Genomic DNA, 20575 nt, shown 5'->3' with positions numbered 1-20575 from the left:
GCTGAATGAGAGTGTACTCACCCCCTTGTGGCTGCTGTGATGCCCTCAAGCGCCCATCCAACTCCGGATAGGCCACTGCCAGGATCCGGAATATCAGGGGGGTCATGGTGCGACGGGCACCCCTCCCACGTTGGGAGGCCATCCCCAGCTGGGCCTCCGCCGTCTTCTCGCTCCAGCGGCGCAGGTCCTAACATCTTTTACAGCAGTGGGTGCTCTGTCTGTGGTAGACCACCAGAGTCCGGACGTCCTTGGCGATGGCACGCCAAATACCCTTCTTCTGGTGGGCGCTGACCTAGAGGAATGGTACAGGGGGAAAGGAAATTACTTACCCGTCCGGACCGTCATACTAATTGCCCCCCAGTTCCCACCCTTGCACTGACACACATACACTCACCATCCGCACATGCAGACCTCAGCCTCCCCCCCAATGTATCTTCCATCCACACCACTCAAAACAGGCATTGGCCATGCAGCATGCTCACAGTGTACTCACCTGTTTGTCTGGAGGACCATACAGTTGCGTGTACTGGGGGAGGACCCCATCCACTAGTTTCTCCGACTCCTCCGAAGTGAAGCCAGGGGCCCTTTCCCCAGACACATGAGCCATCGTCGCTTCCAGACAGAGGTCACAGCAGCACTTGCAGTGTAGGTCCTCTCCTGTTGAAGGTCAGGTATCAAGTGAATGAACAGACAGAAAATGGCGGTCAGGTCCGCGGCAGTACGTACCATCACCGCCGGCGTACATCGTCATTGGCTCCTGGCACCCATAAGGCCCAATGTTAACCAATGCAGATTTGTGCCGCGGTCTTCGACTGCCCACCGCGAAGGTGTAGAACGCCAGCGCAGTTACCTCATATCCCCTTGCCCCACCTTATAGATCAGGCAGCCGCCATTTCAGGAGGCCACATGGGATGGATGTTAACTGCGTCACACCTGTCTAGGCCGTGAATATACTGATACCGGCACATTGCGGATTAATAACGTTTCTGAAAATAAGACTTTGTGATACTTCAGTGTTGGATGACACTCTGCTCGCTCCTCTCCTCCATAGGGCACGTCCGCTGCGGCAGGTGATGAGATGGCGCCATCCTCTGGTGTACATACCCCTGGTGGACCTGTCGACAATGGAAGAGAGACACATCCTAGTCACACACAGACTTGATTGTGCAACAATCCAGGAAATGTGTGCCCAGTTGGAGCCGGACCTGTTGTCAGCTATCCGCCATCCCACTGAAATCCCCCCTCCAGTGCAGGTCCTGTCTGTACTACATTTCCTGGCCAGTGAGTCTTTTCAAACAACAGTGGCTATGGCATCAGGGATGTCCCAGCCAATGTTCTCTAACGTGTTGTCCAGAGTGTTGTCTGCCCTGCTGAAACACAAGCGCAGCTACATCGTTTTCCCTCAGGTGGAGGATTTGCCCACAGTGAAAGGTGAGTTTTATGCCCTGGGACATATCCCCAACATCATTGGTGCCATTGATGGTACACATGTGGCATTTGTACCCCCCGCAGAAATGAACAGGTGTACAGAAACCGGAAGAGCTACCATTCTATGAATGTGTAGATGGTGTGTTTGGCAGACCAGTACATCTCCCATGTGAATGCCAAGTATCCTGGCTCTGTGCAGGACGCTTAGATTTTGAGAAATAGTAGCATCCCTTATGTGAAGGGCCAACTCCTGAGGCACCGTGTGTGGCTAATAGGTGAGGCCAAGGTCCCAATACTGTTGACATAGGTGTCTGGGTATGGGGCTGTCGCTAAGGGTTAGTATGTGTCTAACAGTTGTCCCTCGACATTTGCAGGTGACTCTAGTTACCCCAACCTGTCATGGCTACTGACCCCAGTGAGGAATCCCAGGACAAGGGCAGAGGAACACTACAATGAGGCACAAGGGCGAACTAGGAGGGTGATCAAACGCACCTTCGGCCTCCTGAAGGCCAGATTCTGGTGCCTCCATCTGACAGGTGGTTCCCTATACTACTCACCGAAGAAGGTGCGCCAGATAATCGTGGCCTGCTATATGCTGCACAACCTTTCTTTGCAACGCCAGGTGCCTTTTCTGCAGAAGGATGGGCCAGATGGTGGTCTTGTGGCAGCTGCGGAGCCCGTGGACAGTGAAGAAGAGGAGGCAGAAGAGAATATCAACAACCAAAACAACATCATCATGCAATACTTCCAGTGAGACACAGGTAATAAGATGCCACTGCTTCCCACATCTCATTCTATTGTTGGAACTAACATAAGTGTGTCATTTTCATTTAGTTTATGGACCCTAACTTGTCACTTTGACTTTCCATTTCACAGATGTGGGTCCCACGTTGTGCCATCTGCTATGTTTACTGCTGGCCTACAGCTGTGTTACATTGGTATGTGAACAAGTAAATTGACATTGCTATATTCCATAGTTATTGCAATTACACTTTTGTGAAAGCACAGACTGACTCCAGATTGTTTTGTGATTGAAGTGTGTTTACTCCTGTGCTAATAAGTGGAGGGGGTTGTAAAATGGGCTGGGGTGATGGTGGAGGAATGCCCATGGCAGAGTCCAGTCTATTTGTTTCACAGGTGCACTGTCCAAAGGGGCACAGGAAGTGGAGCAATGGCAGTTGAAGGACGGACAGGGTGACATAGTGGGACAGATGGGTGACATTCAGGGGGGTCTCATCTCCTGGCGGGGGTCTTGACAATGTCCTCTGTCTTGTTCCTGGATCTCAGGGACCGTTTGCGGAGTGGTTCTCTATCTGCAGGGGGTGGAGTGCTGGTGTCCTGTTGTTCCTGTGGCAGTGCCTCCTGTCCACTAGCGCTGGTGGAGGTGGAGGGCTGTTCATCGTCCAGGCTAGTGTCAGGGGCCCCTTGTTGTGCCACTGTGTCCCTCCTGGTGTTGACAAGGTCTGCCAGCACTCCTGCAATGGTGACCAGGGTGATAATGGACTTCAAGTCCTCCTTGATCCCAAGGTATTGTTCCTCCTGCAGCCGCTGGGTCTCCTGAAACTTGGCCAGTACCGTTGCCATCATCTCCAGGGAATGATGGTAAGCTCCCATGATGTTTGAGAGTGCCTCATGGAGAGTGGGTTCCCTAGGCCTGTCCTCCCCCTGTCGCACAGCAGTCCTACCAGTTTGCCTGTTATCCTGTGCATCTGTCCCCTGAACAGTGTGCCCACTGCCACTGACCCCAGGTCCCTAATTTTCTTGGGTTGGTAGGTTTGCCTGGGTTCCCTGTAGTGGTGGACACACTGCTGATTGACGTGTCCTGGGGACAGAGGGATGGGCCCGCTGGGTGGGTGCTGTGCTGGTGTTTCCTGAGGGGGGAGGCTCTGTGTTGGCTTGTGACAGTGTCAGTGGAACACTCTGTCCCGAGGTCCCAGATGGGCCGGGCTGGTCATCTTGATCCAGTTGTGCAGAGCTGCTGTCATCAGTGTGGGCCTCTTCTGTGGGGGGACTGGATATGTCTGGCACCTCCTGTCCGGTGACGTTGGGTAGAGGTGTAAATTCATAACTATTGTATCTGTGTGTGCCATTGTGTGCAATGGGTGGTTGACCCTCTACTCCTGTGCTTGCATTATTGGCTTGGTCCTTGTGTGATTGGTGATTTTGGGGCATGAGTGAGTCTCTGTAGTGGACATGCTTGGGTGTCCATGTATTGGTGTTACATGCAGGGCTTGGTTTTGGGATGTGTGGGTTGTGTTAGAGGGGTATCTGTGGGTTGTTGGGGTGATGGGTGTGAGGGTAAGGATGGGAGTATGTGATGGCATGCAGGTGGGGTGGGGGGGATAAGGTAGTAAAGATTTGCCTTACCAGAGTCCAGACCTCCTGCTACTCCTGCGAGGCCCTCTGGATGCAGTATTGCCAATACTTGCTCCTCCCAAGTTGTTAGTTGTAAGGGAGGAGGTGGGGGTCCACTGCTAGTCCTCTGTACAGAAATCTGGTGTCTTGAGACGACAGAATGCACCTTCCCCCGTAGGTCATTCCACCTCTGCCTTATGTTATCCCTAGTTCTTAGATGCTGTCCCACTGCGTTGACCCTGTCGACAGTTCTGCGCCATAGCTCCATCTTCCTTGCAATGGAGGTCTGCTGCACCTGTGATCAGAATAGCTGTGGCTCTACCCGGACGATTTCCTCCACCATGACCCTGAGCTCCTCCTCAGAAAACCTGGGGTGTTGTTGATGTGCTATGATGTGGGGTGTGTGATGTGTGAGGTATTGTCTGTTGTAATGTGTGAGGGGGTGTGTTGGTGTGTGTTGTTTGAGGTGTATGGATGTTGGGTAAGTGATGGTGTTGTGCGTCTGTGGATGCTGGTGTTGTTTTAGGTACTGTCTCTCTCTGGCGTGCTTTCAAAATTCTGGTAGTAAGGGTTTGTGGGTAATGTGGGTGTGTGTTTTATAGTGTTGTGAGTGTGTGGGTGTGGTGTGTGTATGTGTATGTGTATCAGGTGTGTGTATTTCGAATTGCCCAATGTGGTTGTGTTTTGTAAGTGTGTGTGTGTGTATTTTGATTCGTGGGTCGTGATAGTGTACGTGTATCCCTGTTGGCGTGACGGTGTCGGTTTTGTTATCGCCAGTTTATCACTGACCTTTGGTGTGGCGGACTTGTGTGGGTGTCTGTATTGTGGCGGATTCCGGGCTGTGGGTTGTAATACCTGTAGCGGAATTCCGCGGCAGCAGCGGTATGTTGGCGGTCTTCTGCACAGCGGTAAGCGGGATTTACCACCAGGGTTGTAATGAGGGCCACATTCTGCAATGGCAGTGTGCATGTGTTAGATGAGGGGTCCCTTAGGGTGGCACACCACATGCTGCAGCCCTCAGGGACCTTCCCTGTCACAGGGCCCTTGGTATCACTGGTACCTTTTACAAGGGACTTATCCGTATGCCAGGTGTGTGCCAATTGTGGAAACAATGGTACATTTTTAGTGAAAGAACACTTGTGTTGGGGCCTGGTTAGCAGGGTCCCAGCACACTTCTCAGTCAAATCAGCATCTTTATCAGGCAAACTGTGTGGGTGGGGGACGTAACTGCAACAAGAAGCCATTTTCCTACAATCTGCAACTAGAAGTATCTATCAGATCTTTTATTTCGGTACTCCTGAATTTTGCTCTTCAGATTCCTGGTGACCTGAAAAGAAGTCAAAAAACAACAAAAGAGGGGCAGAGAAGTGGGATATTCGGAGTGAAAAACTCCTGGTCCCATGTGCAAGTATCCCAATAGACAGTAAATCAAAAAAGATTACACATGGTTCCATATAGTACTGTGGGTTTCAATCAAGTGAAGAGTCCGGTTCTCAGATAGGAGCCGAAACTTCTCGAAGCAAGAGCCCTCACTCACCATCCGGTGACATGCTTCATCATAGGGCCCGCTCCTCGTCAGGCCGGCACTGCAATGCCTGACGGGCCCCGCGAGGGGGCTCTTTGACGGAGGTTCCAGCGTAGGTTGACTGGCAGTGACCGTCCAACATCGAAATCAGAGTTGTTTTTTCGGTCTGGACCCCCCCGATGTGGCCCTACCCCAATTTTTGGAGGGTCTATGATTTACATATTTGTGGAAATTTCCACGATTTAAAGGATTAGGTTTGTTATTAGGTCCTGATGAATCGCATAAGGTAATTCTTCTATTACAAGCGAGAAACATGTTGACCAATTACGTAGAGTGACACAGGGGATCCTGTGTGCTCTGTCTCTTAGATGGTAGTATTTTCTTTAAGAGACATTATTATACCTACCTATATTTCAATGGGGTTCGTGGTCATTATTCCACCGACTCCCCTTTTTCCTGGTTTTTAATCTTGTCAGAGGTATGAGCACGAGCATTAAACATAATTAGTTGTTAACTCTAGGTATTTTTAACCGTTTTTCTTATACCAATCCTTCACTTCATGAAGGTATCCCTGCACCCGGAGCCCCCTGGCCTTGGGGAACCCAACCAATCGTTCAGCAACATCCAGTGGGCTTTCTACTTAACTGTTCAGATGCTGGTTTTCTTCAGCTAACTCCCTGGACCAAGCTGCAGCTTCCTTGTGATCCCCAGGGTTCCGCTCTTGAAAAGCATTAGGCGCCAGCCGCTGTGTTTGCACCCTGCAGCAGTCCGCCCCTGTGCCACTGAGAGTGTGTGTTTGGTGCTGATCTGTGGCCACCGGTGCTGATCTAAACCACCCAAGGTCTGGCCCTGAAGTCACAGCAAGTTGTTCCTTAGTAAGTGCCCCCTGTCTCCATAGGATTCCACTGAGTGCCCAACACCAACTTTGACCTCTGTACCCAGCCGGCCCTGTGTCCCTGGTGGTGCACCCAGAGTGTCTTCCTAAACTTTGCCCTGTGGACACTCTTACTCCCGGAGACTGGGATCGTAAGTCGAGAACTTACCTGCAAATTGTGTTATTACTTTTCCTCCTCTAGGACTGCATTGCTCTCTATGCGAAACTGCACTATCTACTTTTTCAACTGAAAAGTATTACTTACCTGTAAACTGTTTTACCTGTGAATTCTAAACAAAGTGCATTTTATACTTAAAAGTGATACATTCTTGAAACTGCACTTACCTTCAACAAAGATCCTTTTAGTTCAGGAAATAAAGTATCAAAATATATTTTTTGATACATAAACCATTGGCCTGGAGTTAGTCATTGAGTGTGTGGCTCATTTCTTGACTGTGTGTGTACAACAAATGCTTAGCACTACCCTCCAATAAGCCTAACTGCTCGATCACACTACCACAAAAGAGAGCATTAGTATTATCTACTTTAGCCTCTGTAAAGCCTCTGGGGATCCACTGGGCTCTCTGCACACTATACCTTACTTCGGTATAGTATATACTGAGCCAGCTTCATGCAGTCATGATATCAGTGTGTTAAGACTAGTTCACTGGGGTCCTGCTAACCAGGACTCCAGCGTCTGTGCTCTCTTTTCCAAGTTTGGTTGCTGGTGAACTTTTCACACCCACAACTGGCATACTGGTGCACATATGTGAGTCTCTAGTATATAGTACTTATGTACCTAGGGCGCTGGTACACCAGGGGTCCCCCATAGGCTGCAGCTTGTATTATGTCACCCATGGGAGCCCATGCAATGTGTTTAGACTAGTTCACTGGGGTCCTGCTAACCAGGACCCCAGCTTCTTTGCTTTCTTCTCCAAATATGGTTGCTGGTGAACTTTTCACACCCACAACTGGCATACTGGTGCACATATGTGAGTCTCTAGTATATAGTACTTATGTACCTAGGGCGCTGGTACACCAGGGGTCCCCCATAGGCTGCAGCTTGTATTATGTCACCCATGGGAGCCCATGCAATGTGTTTAGACTAGTTCACTGGGGTCCTGCTAACCAGGACCCCAGCTTCTTTGCTTTCTTCTCCAAATATGGTTGCTGGTGAACTTTTTACACCCACAATTGGCATACTGGTGCACATATGTGAGTCTCTAGTATATAGTACTTATGTACCTAGGGCACTGGTACACATGGGCTGCAGCATGTATTATGTCACCCATGGGAGCCCATGCAAACTGTGATTGCAGGCCTGTCATTACAGGGTGCATGAAATGGTGCATGCACCTTCCACTTATGGGCTAGCCTTATATCCGGGTCACTGTACTGAGACACTGCAAGTCACCCCTTAGTAGGGCCTTCAGCCCAAGGGCAGGCTGCATGACCCTAAGTGTGAGTGTACCCTTGCATGAGCAGGGTGCCCCTACAAACCCAAGACTCAATTTCTTGGGCTTTGTAGGTGCGGGGAAGCAATCTTGAAGTATGTAGTGGGCACTGGTCGAAACAAATGGTCCAACTACATAATGGCCTCTCCAAAACTAGGCATGTTTGGTATCAAACATGTTGGAATAATACAACTACACCAATTCCAGTGCTGATTGCATGATCCCCTGTACTCTGGGGGTTCCTTAGAGTATGCCCCAGTTCTGCCTGTGCAGCCTTACAGGATCTGGCTGCCAGCTCACACTGCTGAAGACCCAGACACTGTTCTGCCATCCCGCTGGTGAGCCTGGCTCAAGCAGAGGAAGGCAGAACAAATGATTTCCTGTAAGGGAGAGTGTAGGAAGCTGGCCTGGTGTGTGGTGGGTACCCAAGGTCCAGGCATCCCCTCTTAGTGAAGTGTGGGCAGTGTCTAGAAGCCAGGCTCTCTAGAGGTAGTTGTGGATGAGCAGCCAAGGCTTATCTTGGAGACATACAAAGCTCATGCAAAACCACTGTAATCACACAGCACTGACACACATGAAAGGTAACACTCAGTTGTACAAAAATAAAGGTACTTTATTTTTGGTCACACAATACCACAAAGTTCTAGAAGGGCAACCTTCCAATAGTAGGTAAGTAATACACTAATTATTCACATTAGTAAACAGTAATAGGCATAGAAATGGTTAAAAACAGTGCAAATGTAGATAACCAATAGTGACCCTAGTGGGAGCCCAAACCATATACTAAAAAAATGGAATGCGAAAATAGGAACCCCATCTAGGTAAGTGGAATGTGTAGCGGGGAGCTGGGGGTACTAGAAAACCACGGAAGTAAGTAACACAGTACCCCCCAGCGACGAGGAAAGCAGTCGTAAATCACTGGAATTTCCCCAAACCTCCCAAAGGAAAAGAAGACACCCAGACAAGTCTGCAAGAAACCAGCAGTGGATTCCTGGAGAGGAGGACCTGTGGAGAGAGGGGACCAAGTCCAAGAGTCACAGTGGAGTCCAGGAGGAGTAGGAGATACTACCCACCCAGCTGTACTTGCAGGAGTTGGTCGACAGTAAGGAAGAACAGATCAGCACTGCAGCCCTGGAACCGGAGAAGAGTTCCTGAGGGATGCAGAAGATGTCCCACGCTGGAATGAAGATTGCGGATGGGTGTCAGTGCAGGAATTCCACCAACAAGCCTAGGCAAAGGCAAATTTGCGGTTAGTGGGAAAAGGTTGCTGCTGCCAGAGACCAGCAAGGCCTAGGAGGACTCAACCCAGGAGGGGGAGCCAGAGGGGACCCTCAGCGACAGAGAGAGCCCACAGGAGCAAAGGCAGCACCCAGAGGAGTCCCACAGGACGGGGACATAGAAGTCGCAGAAGGAGCCCACGCAGCACTCCAGAAAGGGATCCCATGCCGCAGGAGAACCACGCAGAGGGCTGTATGTCGCAGGGCCGGAGCTGCACGTAGCCTGAAGTTCCCTTGGAGGAGATGCAAACAAGCCTTGACAGCTGCAAGAGACAGTGCACGGGGTACTATCCTGTGTGGAAAGGCAAGGGCTTACCTCCACCAAAGTTGGACAGCTGGCAGAGAGGACCAAGAGGTCTACTCCAGATCACTACCCGTGATGCACGATCCACGCAGCCGGCCATCATTGCAGTAGGTGCCTGCGGATGCAAGGGAGTGACGCCTTCACTTAAAGGGAGATTCCTTCTTGTGCAGGCTGAAGACTTGCAGTCCTCAGAGGATGCACAGCCAGGGAAATGTTGCAGAAGCTGGAGGGAGACGTGGAAACAATGTTGCAAGAAGATTCTTCTTCGTGGATGCAGATTCTTGGTTCCTGGAGGGTCCATTTGCGGCTCTAGTGGCTAGAAGTCGAGGTGGAGGTTGCAGAGGAGTCCTGCTGGAATCTTGCAAGCCGAATCCGAGGACCCACCCAGGAGAGAGACACTAAATAGCCCTGAAAAGGGGATTGGTCACCTAGCCAAGAGACAACTTATCAGGAGGGGGCTCTGATGTCACCTGCCTGGCCTGGCCACTCAGATGCTCCCAGGGGTCCCCGCCAACCTTGGATTCAAGATGGCAGAACCCAGTGACCCTCTGGAGGAGCTCTGGGCACCACCCCTGGGGTGGTGATAGACAGGGGAGTGGTCAGTCCTCTTTCCATTGTCCAGTTTCACGCCAGAGCAGGGACTGGAGGGCCCTGAATCTGTTTAGACTGGTTTATGCACAGAGGGCACAAAATGTGCCCTTCAAAGCACACCAGTGGCTTGGGGAGGCTACCCCTCCCAAGCCATGTAACACCTATTTCCCCCCCTTCTCCTAAATGAAATCCTTTGTTCTGCCTCCCTGGGCTTGAGCTGCTGTCCGAGGGGTGGCAGCAGCTTGGGTTAGCTGGAAAACCCTGGAAGACTGGTAGGAGCAATGTTGGAGGTCCTCTAAGGAGCCCACAGAGTGCATGGAACCATACTTCCAATACTGGCAACAGTATTGGGGTCTGACTCCGACGAACAAGTTACTTACCTTCGGTAACGAGGTATCTGGTAGAGACTCTATCTAGCTGCAGATTCCTTACCTTAGAATTCCCTGGCGTCAGCTTCAAATCCGGAGTTTTTTCTGAGCAGTACCCTGCGGGCGCGCCGTCAGACATCGTCATTCGGATCCGCGTGCGTCGACCAGCTCTGCGTGCGTCGTCAGCGTCGTTGCAGCCGTCTATGACGTCACGGTTGTCTATATAGACGCCGTCACGGCGCGCATACGTCAGTTCTTTTCCACAACTTCCCGCACCAGAAACACAGAGTTATGGAAGAACCAACCAATACACTTTTAACCTCTTTCACTGTTTGGAGTAAAAACACTTTCATGCCTATAAGAAAGGCAAAAGTTGCCAAAATCAAAAATATACATATGTACACATAGAAACATATAAACATATATATACACATATCCACATGAGAAAAAATTTCCCCAGAGCGGGGAGGCCCGGGCGGGTGTAAGGAATCTGCAGCTAGATAGAGTCTCTCCCAGATACCTCGTTACCGAAGGTAAGTAACTTGTTCATCTGATAGAGACTTCTAGCTGCAGCTTCCTTACCTTAGAATAGATACCCAACCTATAACCCATGGCGGTGGGTCTGAAGGAGATTTTTTTTTTTTATTTTTTATACTAGGAAGTCCTGCAAGACAGGATGGGCAAAATGCCCCTCTCTCCTCACCTGGCTATCCAGGCAGTAGTGCTTTGCAAACATGTGTAAAGAAGCCCACGTTGCGGCCTGACAGATGTCCACCACCGGTATGCCACATGCTAACGCAGTGGTTAGCAGCTTTTCCCCTAGTGGAATGAGCTCTCAAGCCCTCTGGAGGCTGCTTCTTCGCCAAAGCGAAGCATATTTTTATACAGAGAACGACCCAGCGCGAAATGGATAGTTTCTGTACTGCCCGACCCTTCTTTGCACCAACGTACCCCACAAAGAGTTGGTCATCCACCCGGAACTCTTTAGTGCGGTCAAGGTAGAACAATAACGCTCTTTTTGGGTCCAGTCGATGGAGACGCTCCTCTTCCTTAGAGGGATGCGGTGGTGAAAAAAGGTGGGCAGGGTGATATTTTGACCCAGATGGAAAGGGGTCACCACCTTGGGGAGGAAAGAGGCATGAGTTCTTAACACCACCTTGTCAGGATATATCATGAGATAAGGAGGTTTAGAAGATAAAGCCTGCAGCTCACTCACTCTCCTGGCAGATGTAATTGCCACCAAAAAGGCTGTCTTAATAGTGAGCAGCCGGAGAGGACAGTTATGCAAGGGCTCGAAAGGAGCACGCATAAGGAAGGTAAGAACCAAATTAAGATCCCACTGGGGCATAACGAAAGGCACAGGTGGGAACAGATGTGCAAGCCCTTTCAAAAACCTCTGTACTATAGGTGACTTAAACAGAGATAGTTGATCAGGCAACTGAAGAAAAGCCGATAAGGCTGCAAGATAGCCCTTGAGAGTCTCCAAGGAGGAACCCTGCTGGGCAAGAGACAAAATAAACAAAAGGATGTTAGACAGAGAAGAAGAAAGAGGATCAATAGACCTCTCTAAACAATAAGAAACAAAAAGTTTCCAACGGCAGGCATAGATTGACTTAGTAGAGGGACGCCTGGCTGCCAGAATGACATCACAGACCTCGGGAGGGAGGTCATAAACCATCAACTGTCGCATGAAGGCACAGAGTTGACAGGTTCGGGTGGAGAACCTTCCCCTGCTGCTGCGACAGAAGATCCTCCCGAAGAGGCAGCCTGATTGGAGGACCGATGCTCATTTTGAGAAGCTCTGGATACCAAACTCTCCGTGCCCAATCCGGAGCCACAAGGATTACCTGGGCCCGGTCGTTCTTGATTTTCTTGAGAACTCTGGGCAGAAGTGGTATAGGCGGAAAAGCATACAGGAGGCCTGAACTCCACACGCAACGAAAAGCGTCGCCTAGCGATAGCCCCCTTGGAAACTCCAACGCGCAAAACTGCTGACATTGCGCGTTCTCTGCGGAGGCGAACAGATCTAACCAAGGCTCTCCCCACTGCTGAAAGAGTCCTTGCGCCACCTCCGGATGGAGACACCATTTGTGATCTTCTAAGCATTATCGGCTGAGTTTGTCTGCTCTGGTGTTCAGAGAACCTGCCAGGTGTTGAACCACCAGGGTCGTGCCCTGCTGTTCCAGCCATGTCCAGAGGCGTAAAGCCTCTTAACAAAGGGTCCACGACCCCACACCGCCCTGCTTGTTGCAGTACCACATTGCGGTAATGTTGTCCGTGAACACCTGCACCACCTTCCCTTTCACAACAGGAAGAGATGCTTTTAATGCTAGCCGAATCGCCCGAAGCTCCAACAAGTTGATGTGGAGCCCAGATTCCGCTGGAGACCAGTGACCTCTGATCTCCACCTCCCCCAGATGGCCACCCCATCACAGAAGTGACACATCTGTCACTACCGTTAGATCTGGTTGGGGAAGGGAGAGGGGTCTGCCCTTGACCCACTCGCAGTTCACTAACCACCACTGCAGATCTTCCGCAGTCCTCTCCGAGATATGAACCACGTCGGTAAGATTTCCCTGATGCTGTGCCCATTGGAACTTCAGGTCCCACTGCAGAGCCCTCATGCACCATCTGGCATGCTTGACCAACAGGATGCAGGAAGCCATGAGTCCCAGCAGCCTCAAAGTCTGTCTCACCGAGATCCAGGATAGAGGCCGAAACATCGGAATCATAACCTGAATATCCTGAACCCGCTGATCGGGAGGATAAGCCCGAAACTGCACTGTGTCCAGAACAGCTCCGATGAAAGAGAGCTTCTGAGAGGGAGTCAGGTGTGACTTCGGCAAATTTATAGTGAACCCCAGTGAATGCAAGAGGTTCGCCGTCGTCTGGAGGTGGGTGACGAGAGCCTCGGGCGTAGGAGCCTTCAACAGCCAATCATCCAGGTAGGGGAAGACTGAGATCCCGGACCTGCGCAAATGAGCTGCCACCACCTCCATCACCTTTGTGAACACCCGAGGGGCACTGGTGAGACCGAAAGGAAGCACGGTAAACTGAAAGTGCTCGTGGCCCACCTTGAACCGCAGGTAACACCTGTGGCTTGGCAGGATAGGAATATCAGGGACTCTTTCTATGGCTCCCTAGGCCAAGAGAGCCGTAACTTCCTCACGGAGCAAAGCTAGATGGTCCTCCATCAGCCATTCCTTTGTCGGAGGGATAGAAGGAGGGAAAGACTAGAAGGGAAGGGAGTAGCCCTTCTGTATGATCTGCAGGACCCACTTGTCCGTGGTGATGGAAAGCCAGTGAGGGAGATGAAAACAAATCCTCCCTCCAACTGGACGGACGTGATCCCGCAGAACCACACTAGGAGGGCTTGGGCGCAGTGGAGGGGGGCTGTGTGGCGGCCAACCTCTGGCCAGACCCTCTGGGTCTGATGGTACCACGACCACGTCCTCTTCCAGGATGCTGTGAAGCCTGAGGACGGTGGCTAAACTGTGGCTGGCGTGGTAACACACCCCTCCTGAAGCCTCGAAAGGGGCGAAAGACAGACTGCTATCGTGCCGGCGCTGAAAGGCCCAAAGATCTGGCCGTGGCTCGAGAATCCTTGAACCTCTCAAGCGCGGAGTCTGCCTTTTCGCCAAAAAGCCGAGAGCCATCAAAGGCCATGTCCATCAAGCTGGACTGGACATCCCCTGAAAAACCAGTAGAACGTAGCCATGCGTGGCGACGTAGGGCCACTGACGATAAAATCGCTCTGCCCAGCGAGTCGGTCGTGTCCAAGCCATACCGGATTGTAAACTTGGCTGCATCTCTCCCATCCTTTACAGCCTGGGTGAGAGTGTCCCGTACGCCCTCTGGGACCTGGGGCAGCACTTGCGCCACCGTATCCCATAAAGTATGGGAATAACAGCCCAATAGGCAAGAGGTGTTTACAGACCTCAATGCCAGGCTGGAGGAAGAAAACATCTTCTTCCCAAGCTGATCCAGCCTCTTGGATTCCCTATCCCGGGGAGGGGAAGGGAAGGCACCACAGGAAGTAGAGGCTTGGACAACCAAGCTCTCAGGAGTGGGGTGTTGTGTCAGGAAACTAGGGTCGCTGGGAGCGGGTCTATGGCGGCGGCCGACCGTCCTATTCACAGGAGCCCCTGTGCTGGGTTTGGACCACGTACCCAGAAGGATGTCTGTAAGAGCCTCATTGAAGGGCAACAACGGATCCAATGTTGACACCCCCGGCTGAAGCACTTCTGTCAGGATGTTCGTCCTGACTGGCACTGTAGGCAAATCTAGGTCCAAGACCTCAGCTGCCCTACGCACCACCATAGCGAAGGAAGCCCCCTCCTCCGTAGCCACATTAGGAGGAGAGAGCATACCAGTATATTGAGATGTGTCCAGTCCACTGGCCTCCCCTAGATCCTCATACCAGTCCTGCTGCAATCCTGATTCTAAAGGGTCCTCAGACCCCTCCCATTCCTCTCCTGCATCTGGCTGCTCCAAATAATGCAAATATAAAGTGGTACACTGTTCCGAATAAGAGAAAAGAAAAGGAGTCCTGAATTTCAGGAGCAATGGTCCTCACACACCTTAGTTGGTGTCATGCTTCATCATCGGACAGCTTCTCGTCAGACCGGCCCTGCAATGTCTGAAGGGCACCCCCCGAAGGGGGGCTCTTTGCCGGAGATCTTTTTATATATTCGATGATGCCGTGGGACCTAATATGGATCCGAGAAAAGGGCAGATCCACAAGAGAGAGAAAGATAAGGATAAAACTGGCTCAAATCCCTCACTCAATGATTTATTGCTTGCTATTGGGAAATGGTCAAGATTAAAAAAATGTAGGGAGTGGAAACAGAGGTAATGCTCGGACACTCACACAAAACATTTAAGAAAAGAGGATGGTGGAAATAATCCACTCCTCATTAGTATGCGGTCGACATGTTTTGCGTCTATGATGGTCCCACAGGATCCAGTGACGCTTCTTCAGGACCTACTAAATCAAAAAATCACTCTCACAATATCAAAGTACCTATACTCCTGCTGACTACTGTTCACAGTCAAGGCGTCATCAGTCACTTACTGAGGTCAAACCGGACTGGCTTCTCTTTCCTACTAGTCACCCTAAATCAGGGGAAAAAAGGCTCGAATTAGCACTGTAAAAAATCACTCCCTCAGTACTAGAGAGTGATAGATTTGTGATGAAGAAAACAAATTGTGATAAACTGTGCAACACTCAGTGACCAGGTGGGTGCGAAGCAAGCCATGCTAATAACACATAGGGAGGCTTACCCTCTTTACTGAAAGAACAGGTTCCATGGGATCACGCTGGCCTCTTGTCTGGCTATCCAAAAATCTGGTTGGTAAGAAAACATATACCGAAATGGAGGACCACATGTTACAGTCCGACATTAGTCTATGGGATATTCCGCAAAGTAGCTGAGTATCAGTAAACCATAGCGTGGAGACAAAATTCAAAAGTAATACTTCACAACTGTGTGTAGGTATCTCAAAAACACACGCAAATAACAATATCCACATAGCAAAAGAAAAAAGATAATGAGAAACATATCGCAGAAAAAGATAATGCATAGTTTAGTACTGGTACATCACCCTTAGAGACGAATATGAAGTAGGGTGTTCAGCACAACCATATTTAGGTAGAGAGAGATGATCGTTTACTCTGATAGGTAATACGATATGACACAAATTGAAAAATAATTCGCCCTTGCGAGGAGTGTGAGGTTCCGTCACTACTGTGTCTAAGAGTAGTATAAACAATCTGAAAGTACCCTCTTAAAAGAAAGGCGTCTCACTTAGCCAAAGCAAGAGAGTACATAACAGAACTGGGTACGGGGAAAACAAAAAATGCTCTCATTTATATCACTCGCCCAGAAGGAAAATGTCCCAAAGACTAGAGAATACAGGCACCGTCTATCAAGATCGAGACGGTCTTTCAAGACGCTCGAAAAGATCTATCTAGAGAGGCTGGGTCAGGGCACTTACTTTTCAAATCGCCGAGGTCCTCCGTAACACCTACCCTGGGGTTCGAGGTCTCGGATGTGATCGTCGCCCAGGGACCGGCGAGTTTAAATATAACGCGTAATAGGCGTGTATGTCTCAATTAGGGGAATCGGTATCCTAGCAACCTCCTAGTGAGTTGCAACCATATCTAAAAATAGACGATGGACTATAAAAACGAGGTGGTAAAAAAACCCTCGTTCGTGTCGGCCATCTTAAAATGGTAAATGGCCACAAATAATGAGCCAAGTCTGAAGTGATTAACCAGACATAGGACAGATCATTTGGAAATGCCAAAGATGTCGTTCGTGGCATTCATCAAGTCACACAGTCTAATGATATTGTACATCGTATGGTGAAAAAAGGGGGTGAGAAGGTTGAAGACTGACATGAAAGGTGTCGTCAAAGGAAATCTATCCAAACAACAGGGATAAATACAGGGGGGTTACGAAGTCAGAACAAACATACTGTCTATTGGGATAAGTGGAACCAAGGGATGTCATCATTGAGTCCCTGACGGTGGGTATTCAAACGAAACACCCAGCGTTGTTCCAATTCAAAAAGTGAATGTGTGCCTGTTGAGTTACCAGTCTGTAGCACCACCCACCACATGTCATCTGGTGTGTGTTTGAGTTCATTGAAATGGATGCTGAGTTTGGTAGTGGCGCGTGCACATCGGATATTACTCCGATGTTCATTTATCCTGATTTTCACAGGTCGTGTAGTCATCCCTACGTATCGTAGCTCACACGGGCAAGTAATCAGATACACACAATTCCGAGTATTGCAGTTAGTGTGTTTCCTCAATTGCCAAGTGAGGAAGGGTTCAAGGTGTAAAGTGTCGGTACGCTTGGTAAGTGAACAGATGTTGCAATTCCCACACGGAAAATGGCCCACGACTGGGGGAAGGTCCCATAAAGTCCTCTGTCTAGGAAGGGTGATGGTAGGTTTTGGTCGAGTATGAACCAACATGTCTTTAATGTTGGTGATCCTTTTAAACGCAAACACAGGTTTGGGAATATCTTCACCACCACTGCAGAGGACTGACCTTCTCTCATTGATTATCTTCTTCACCGTATTTGAGAAGGGAGTGAACGTTGATACACAGGTGAGTTTATGGTCTGCAGGTTTTGGAGTTAGTTGTAACAGTGACTCTCTATCACTGTACTTAGCTCGTTTATAAGCTGTATTGATAACTCTCTCTGGGTAATGACGATCATGTAGTTTGATCTGTAGATCAGCAGCTTGGGTGTTGTATAGTCGTAAATTGCTGCAGTTCCGTCGAAGGCGTAGAAATTGTCCAAATGGTAAATTTTGTCTGAGTGCCTTAGGATGGTGACTATCATATAATAGTAGGCTATTCCGATCTGTAGCTTTTTGAAAAGTGCAGGTCTCTAATCGACCTTCCTCAATGCTGATTAAAAAATCTAAAAAAGGAACCTCAGTGGTAGAGACAGAGGAGGTGAATTTGAGGAAAGGGTCCAGATCGTTTATCCATGTGGAAAAAGCGTCTACCAAGGCTAAAGGTCCGTGCCAAATGACAAGGATGTCGTCAATGTAGCGACGCCATAGCTTGATGTTTGTGAAGAATGGATTAGACTCTGGTAGAATAAAGCGTTTTTCAAAATTGTACATGTACAAGCATGCTAAGCTAGGGGCAAATGTACTGCCCATCGAGGTGCCATGGATCTGGTGGAAGAGTTTATCCTCGAACTGGAAAAAATTCTTAGTCAGGGCCAAACTGGCACAGTGCATGATAAAGTGGACAGGTGTCGTTGATTCTAGGTTGGTAGATGCAAGAGCTGACTCAACTACATCCAGTGTGGCTGCTTGCGGGATGTTGGTGTATAAAGCCTCAACATCAAGGGTGATCAAGGCATCAACAAACACTGATGAGTTTATGGTCTTGATCAGATTGAGGACATCTTTAGTGTCTCTAAGGTACGTAGAGGACCGTTGTACAAGAGGTCGTAAAAAGTGGTCACAAAATACAGAGAGTGGTTCAAGAACAGACCCAATGCCAGAGACTATCGGGCGTCCTGGTGGAGGTAGAATTCCCTTGTGAATTTTGGGAAGACAATAGAAGTAAGGAATACGGGGATCTTCCGTATTAAAAAAATCCACTTCTTTTTGTGATATCCAAGTATTGTTGACAGCTTCTTCTAACATGCCCCGTATCTCTATTTGTAAACAGGCCGTAGGGTCCTGATCAATTTGGGCATAATAGGTAGCATCGTCAAGGAGGCGAAGACACTCTTGTCTATACTCCTTTGTGTTCAAAACAACAATGGCGCCTCCCTTGTCTGCTGGTTTAATAGTGATATTAGTTTCAGCTGCCAGAGTTCGAAGTGCCTCATTCTCAATTTTAGATAGGTTAGTAAATCTGCGTTGTGGACGTATATTTAATATGTCAGAGGTGACTGCTTTTTCGAAAGCCAGGACCTCGCAAGGCATAGATGTATGTGGGGGTATGAACTTGGAGGGTTTTCTAAGGCCGGTATCCTCTGGGGAATCAGTGGTAGGTCTGTCTTTAAAGAAGAATTGCAAGCGTATTTTTCTAAAGAACCGAGAAAGTTCGCATTGTAAGCGGAAAGGATCCTCCTTAGGAGTGGGGACATATCCCAAACCTTTGTTCAGTACCTTAGTTTCATCGGAGGACAATTTGCTCCAAATAATGCTCAGACAATGATCTGGGCCTAATCGGCTCTGTCGAAGTCGACGTCGTACGACGTCGCTCCGGTTCCGGATCATCCGGAATAAGGATGGGGCTGCCACTGGTGGGCGCCGGTGGCAGAATCGTCGATGTCGGACCCGGCGCCGAAGGAGGTCGACTGTGAGAGACTGGCGCTGGTCCAGATCCGTTATTGGATCCTGAGGTCCCCAACGGCGCCGAGGCCGAAGCCACCGGCGTCGAATCCGAAGGGGCCCCTGCTGACCCCGCGGGGCCCAAAGGCCCACCCGAGGGTACAGCCCGCTCAAAAACGAGACGCATGGCCTTGTAGAATTCTTTTATTTGAGTGGGGGTCGATCCGGTCCCCGGAAAGGGGGGAAGACGCGGAGTCAACCCTGGCGACGGCTCCACAGAACCGCGCTCGGAACGTCGACGTTCCCTAGACGCCTCGTCGGTCAACGGGCGTGGCGTAGATGAAGTCCGCTTGGACATCTTCTTCTTCTTGGGCCTCTTACCTTCCGATGACCTTGAATGCAAGGAAGAGGACTTGGGGCTCCGGGAGCGGGGCTGCGACCTCCTCCTACTGTGAGACCGTGACCTCCGCGGAGTCGGATCGACCGAAGACGAACATCAGGCCGCAAGAAGCTTAAGGGATCTCTCCCTCAAGGCCTTCGGCGCTATGGCCCGACAATCGGAGCACGAGGTGGAATCGTGGTCCTTGTCCAGGCACCAAAGACAAACTCGGTGCGGATCCATCACCGACATGGTGCGATGACATGCACCACACGGCTTGAATCCTGTCTTTCTCGAAGACATGACTCCAAACAGCCAAAAAAGCGTCGACAAACCATTAAAGCAGGGTAGCTCTTTCCAAAACTGCGCTTAACCGTCACGGAAGGAAAAAAACTGACATACGTGCGCCGAGACGGCATCTATATAGACAACCGTGACGTCATAGACGGCTCCAACGATGCTGACGACGCACGCGGAGCTGGTCGACGCACGCGGATCCGAACGACACCGTCCGACGGCGCACGCAGAGTACTTCTCAGAAAAAACTCCGGATTCGAAGCTGACGCCAGGGAATTCTAAGGTAAGGAAGCTGCAGCTAAAAGTCTCTATCAGATATGTTTGATACCAAACATGCCTAGGTTACCATTATGTAGCTGGACATAGGTAGTGAAGTATCTAGTAGAGGCGTAAAATGACGTCCCTGCACTCACGAAGTCCATGAAAATAGCACTGGAGTTTGTGCAAGCACCTCTGCTAGCGCAGGGATGCCCTCACACACAGATACTTGCACCCTGCCATCTGGGTTAGGAGGGCCTACCATAGGGATGACTTATAGTAAACCTGGTGTAGTGACCTATGGTGAAAAAGGGTGCACGCACCCTTTCATGCGGGCTGCAATGGCAGGCCTGCGGAACAATTTGCATGGGCTCCCCATGGGTGGCATAATACATGCTGCAGCCCATGGGGATCCCCTGGTACCTCAATGCCCTGAGTACTTGTGTACATATACTAGGGACTTACATGGGGGCACCAGTATGCCAAATGTGGGATGAAAATAGTAGAAGTTACCAGGTTAGAAGGGAGAGAGCATAATCACTGGGGTCAAACACACTGAGAACAGGCAGAAAATGGGGGTAACCATACCAACAAAGAGGGTAATTTCCTACACATAGGTGTGACAACCTCCACCCATGTATTAGGTGT

At 49.9% G+C, this 20575-nt stretch overlaps 1 protein-coding gene across 3 annotated transcripts in view; it reads right to left on the bottom strand.

Moving 5' to 3' along the window:
- WDR90 (WD repeat domain 90) overlaps positions 1-20575 on the bottom strand; it is a 1338149-nt gene that overhangs the window by 24961 nt on the left and 1292613 nt on the right. The window contains exon 43 of one of the 3 annotated variants that reach the window (XM_069210680.1): positions 15460-15523. The exons of the other annotated variants lie outside the window; for them this stretch is intronic. Coding sequence (XP_069066781.1) covers positions 15465-15523 — 59 coding nt within the window. The 3' untranslated portion in view covers positions 15460-15464. The remainder of the gene's footprint in view (positions 1-15459; positions 15524-20575) is intronic. 3 annotated transcript variants of the gene reach the window in all.

Source organism: Pleurodeles waltl, chromosome 10 (genome assembly GCF_031143425.1).
Source record: "Pleurodeles waltl isolate 20211129_DDA chromosome 10, aPleWal1.hap1.20221129, whole genome shotgun sequence".
Lineage (NCBI taxonomy): Eukaryota > Metazoa > Chordata > Amphibia > Caudata > Salamandridae > Pleurodeles > Pleurodeles waltl.
Note: the sequence above shows the minus strand (reverse complement) of the source record. Positions and strands in the feature narration are given on the sequence as shown.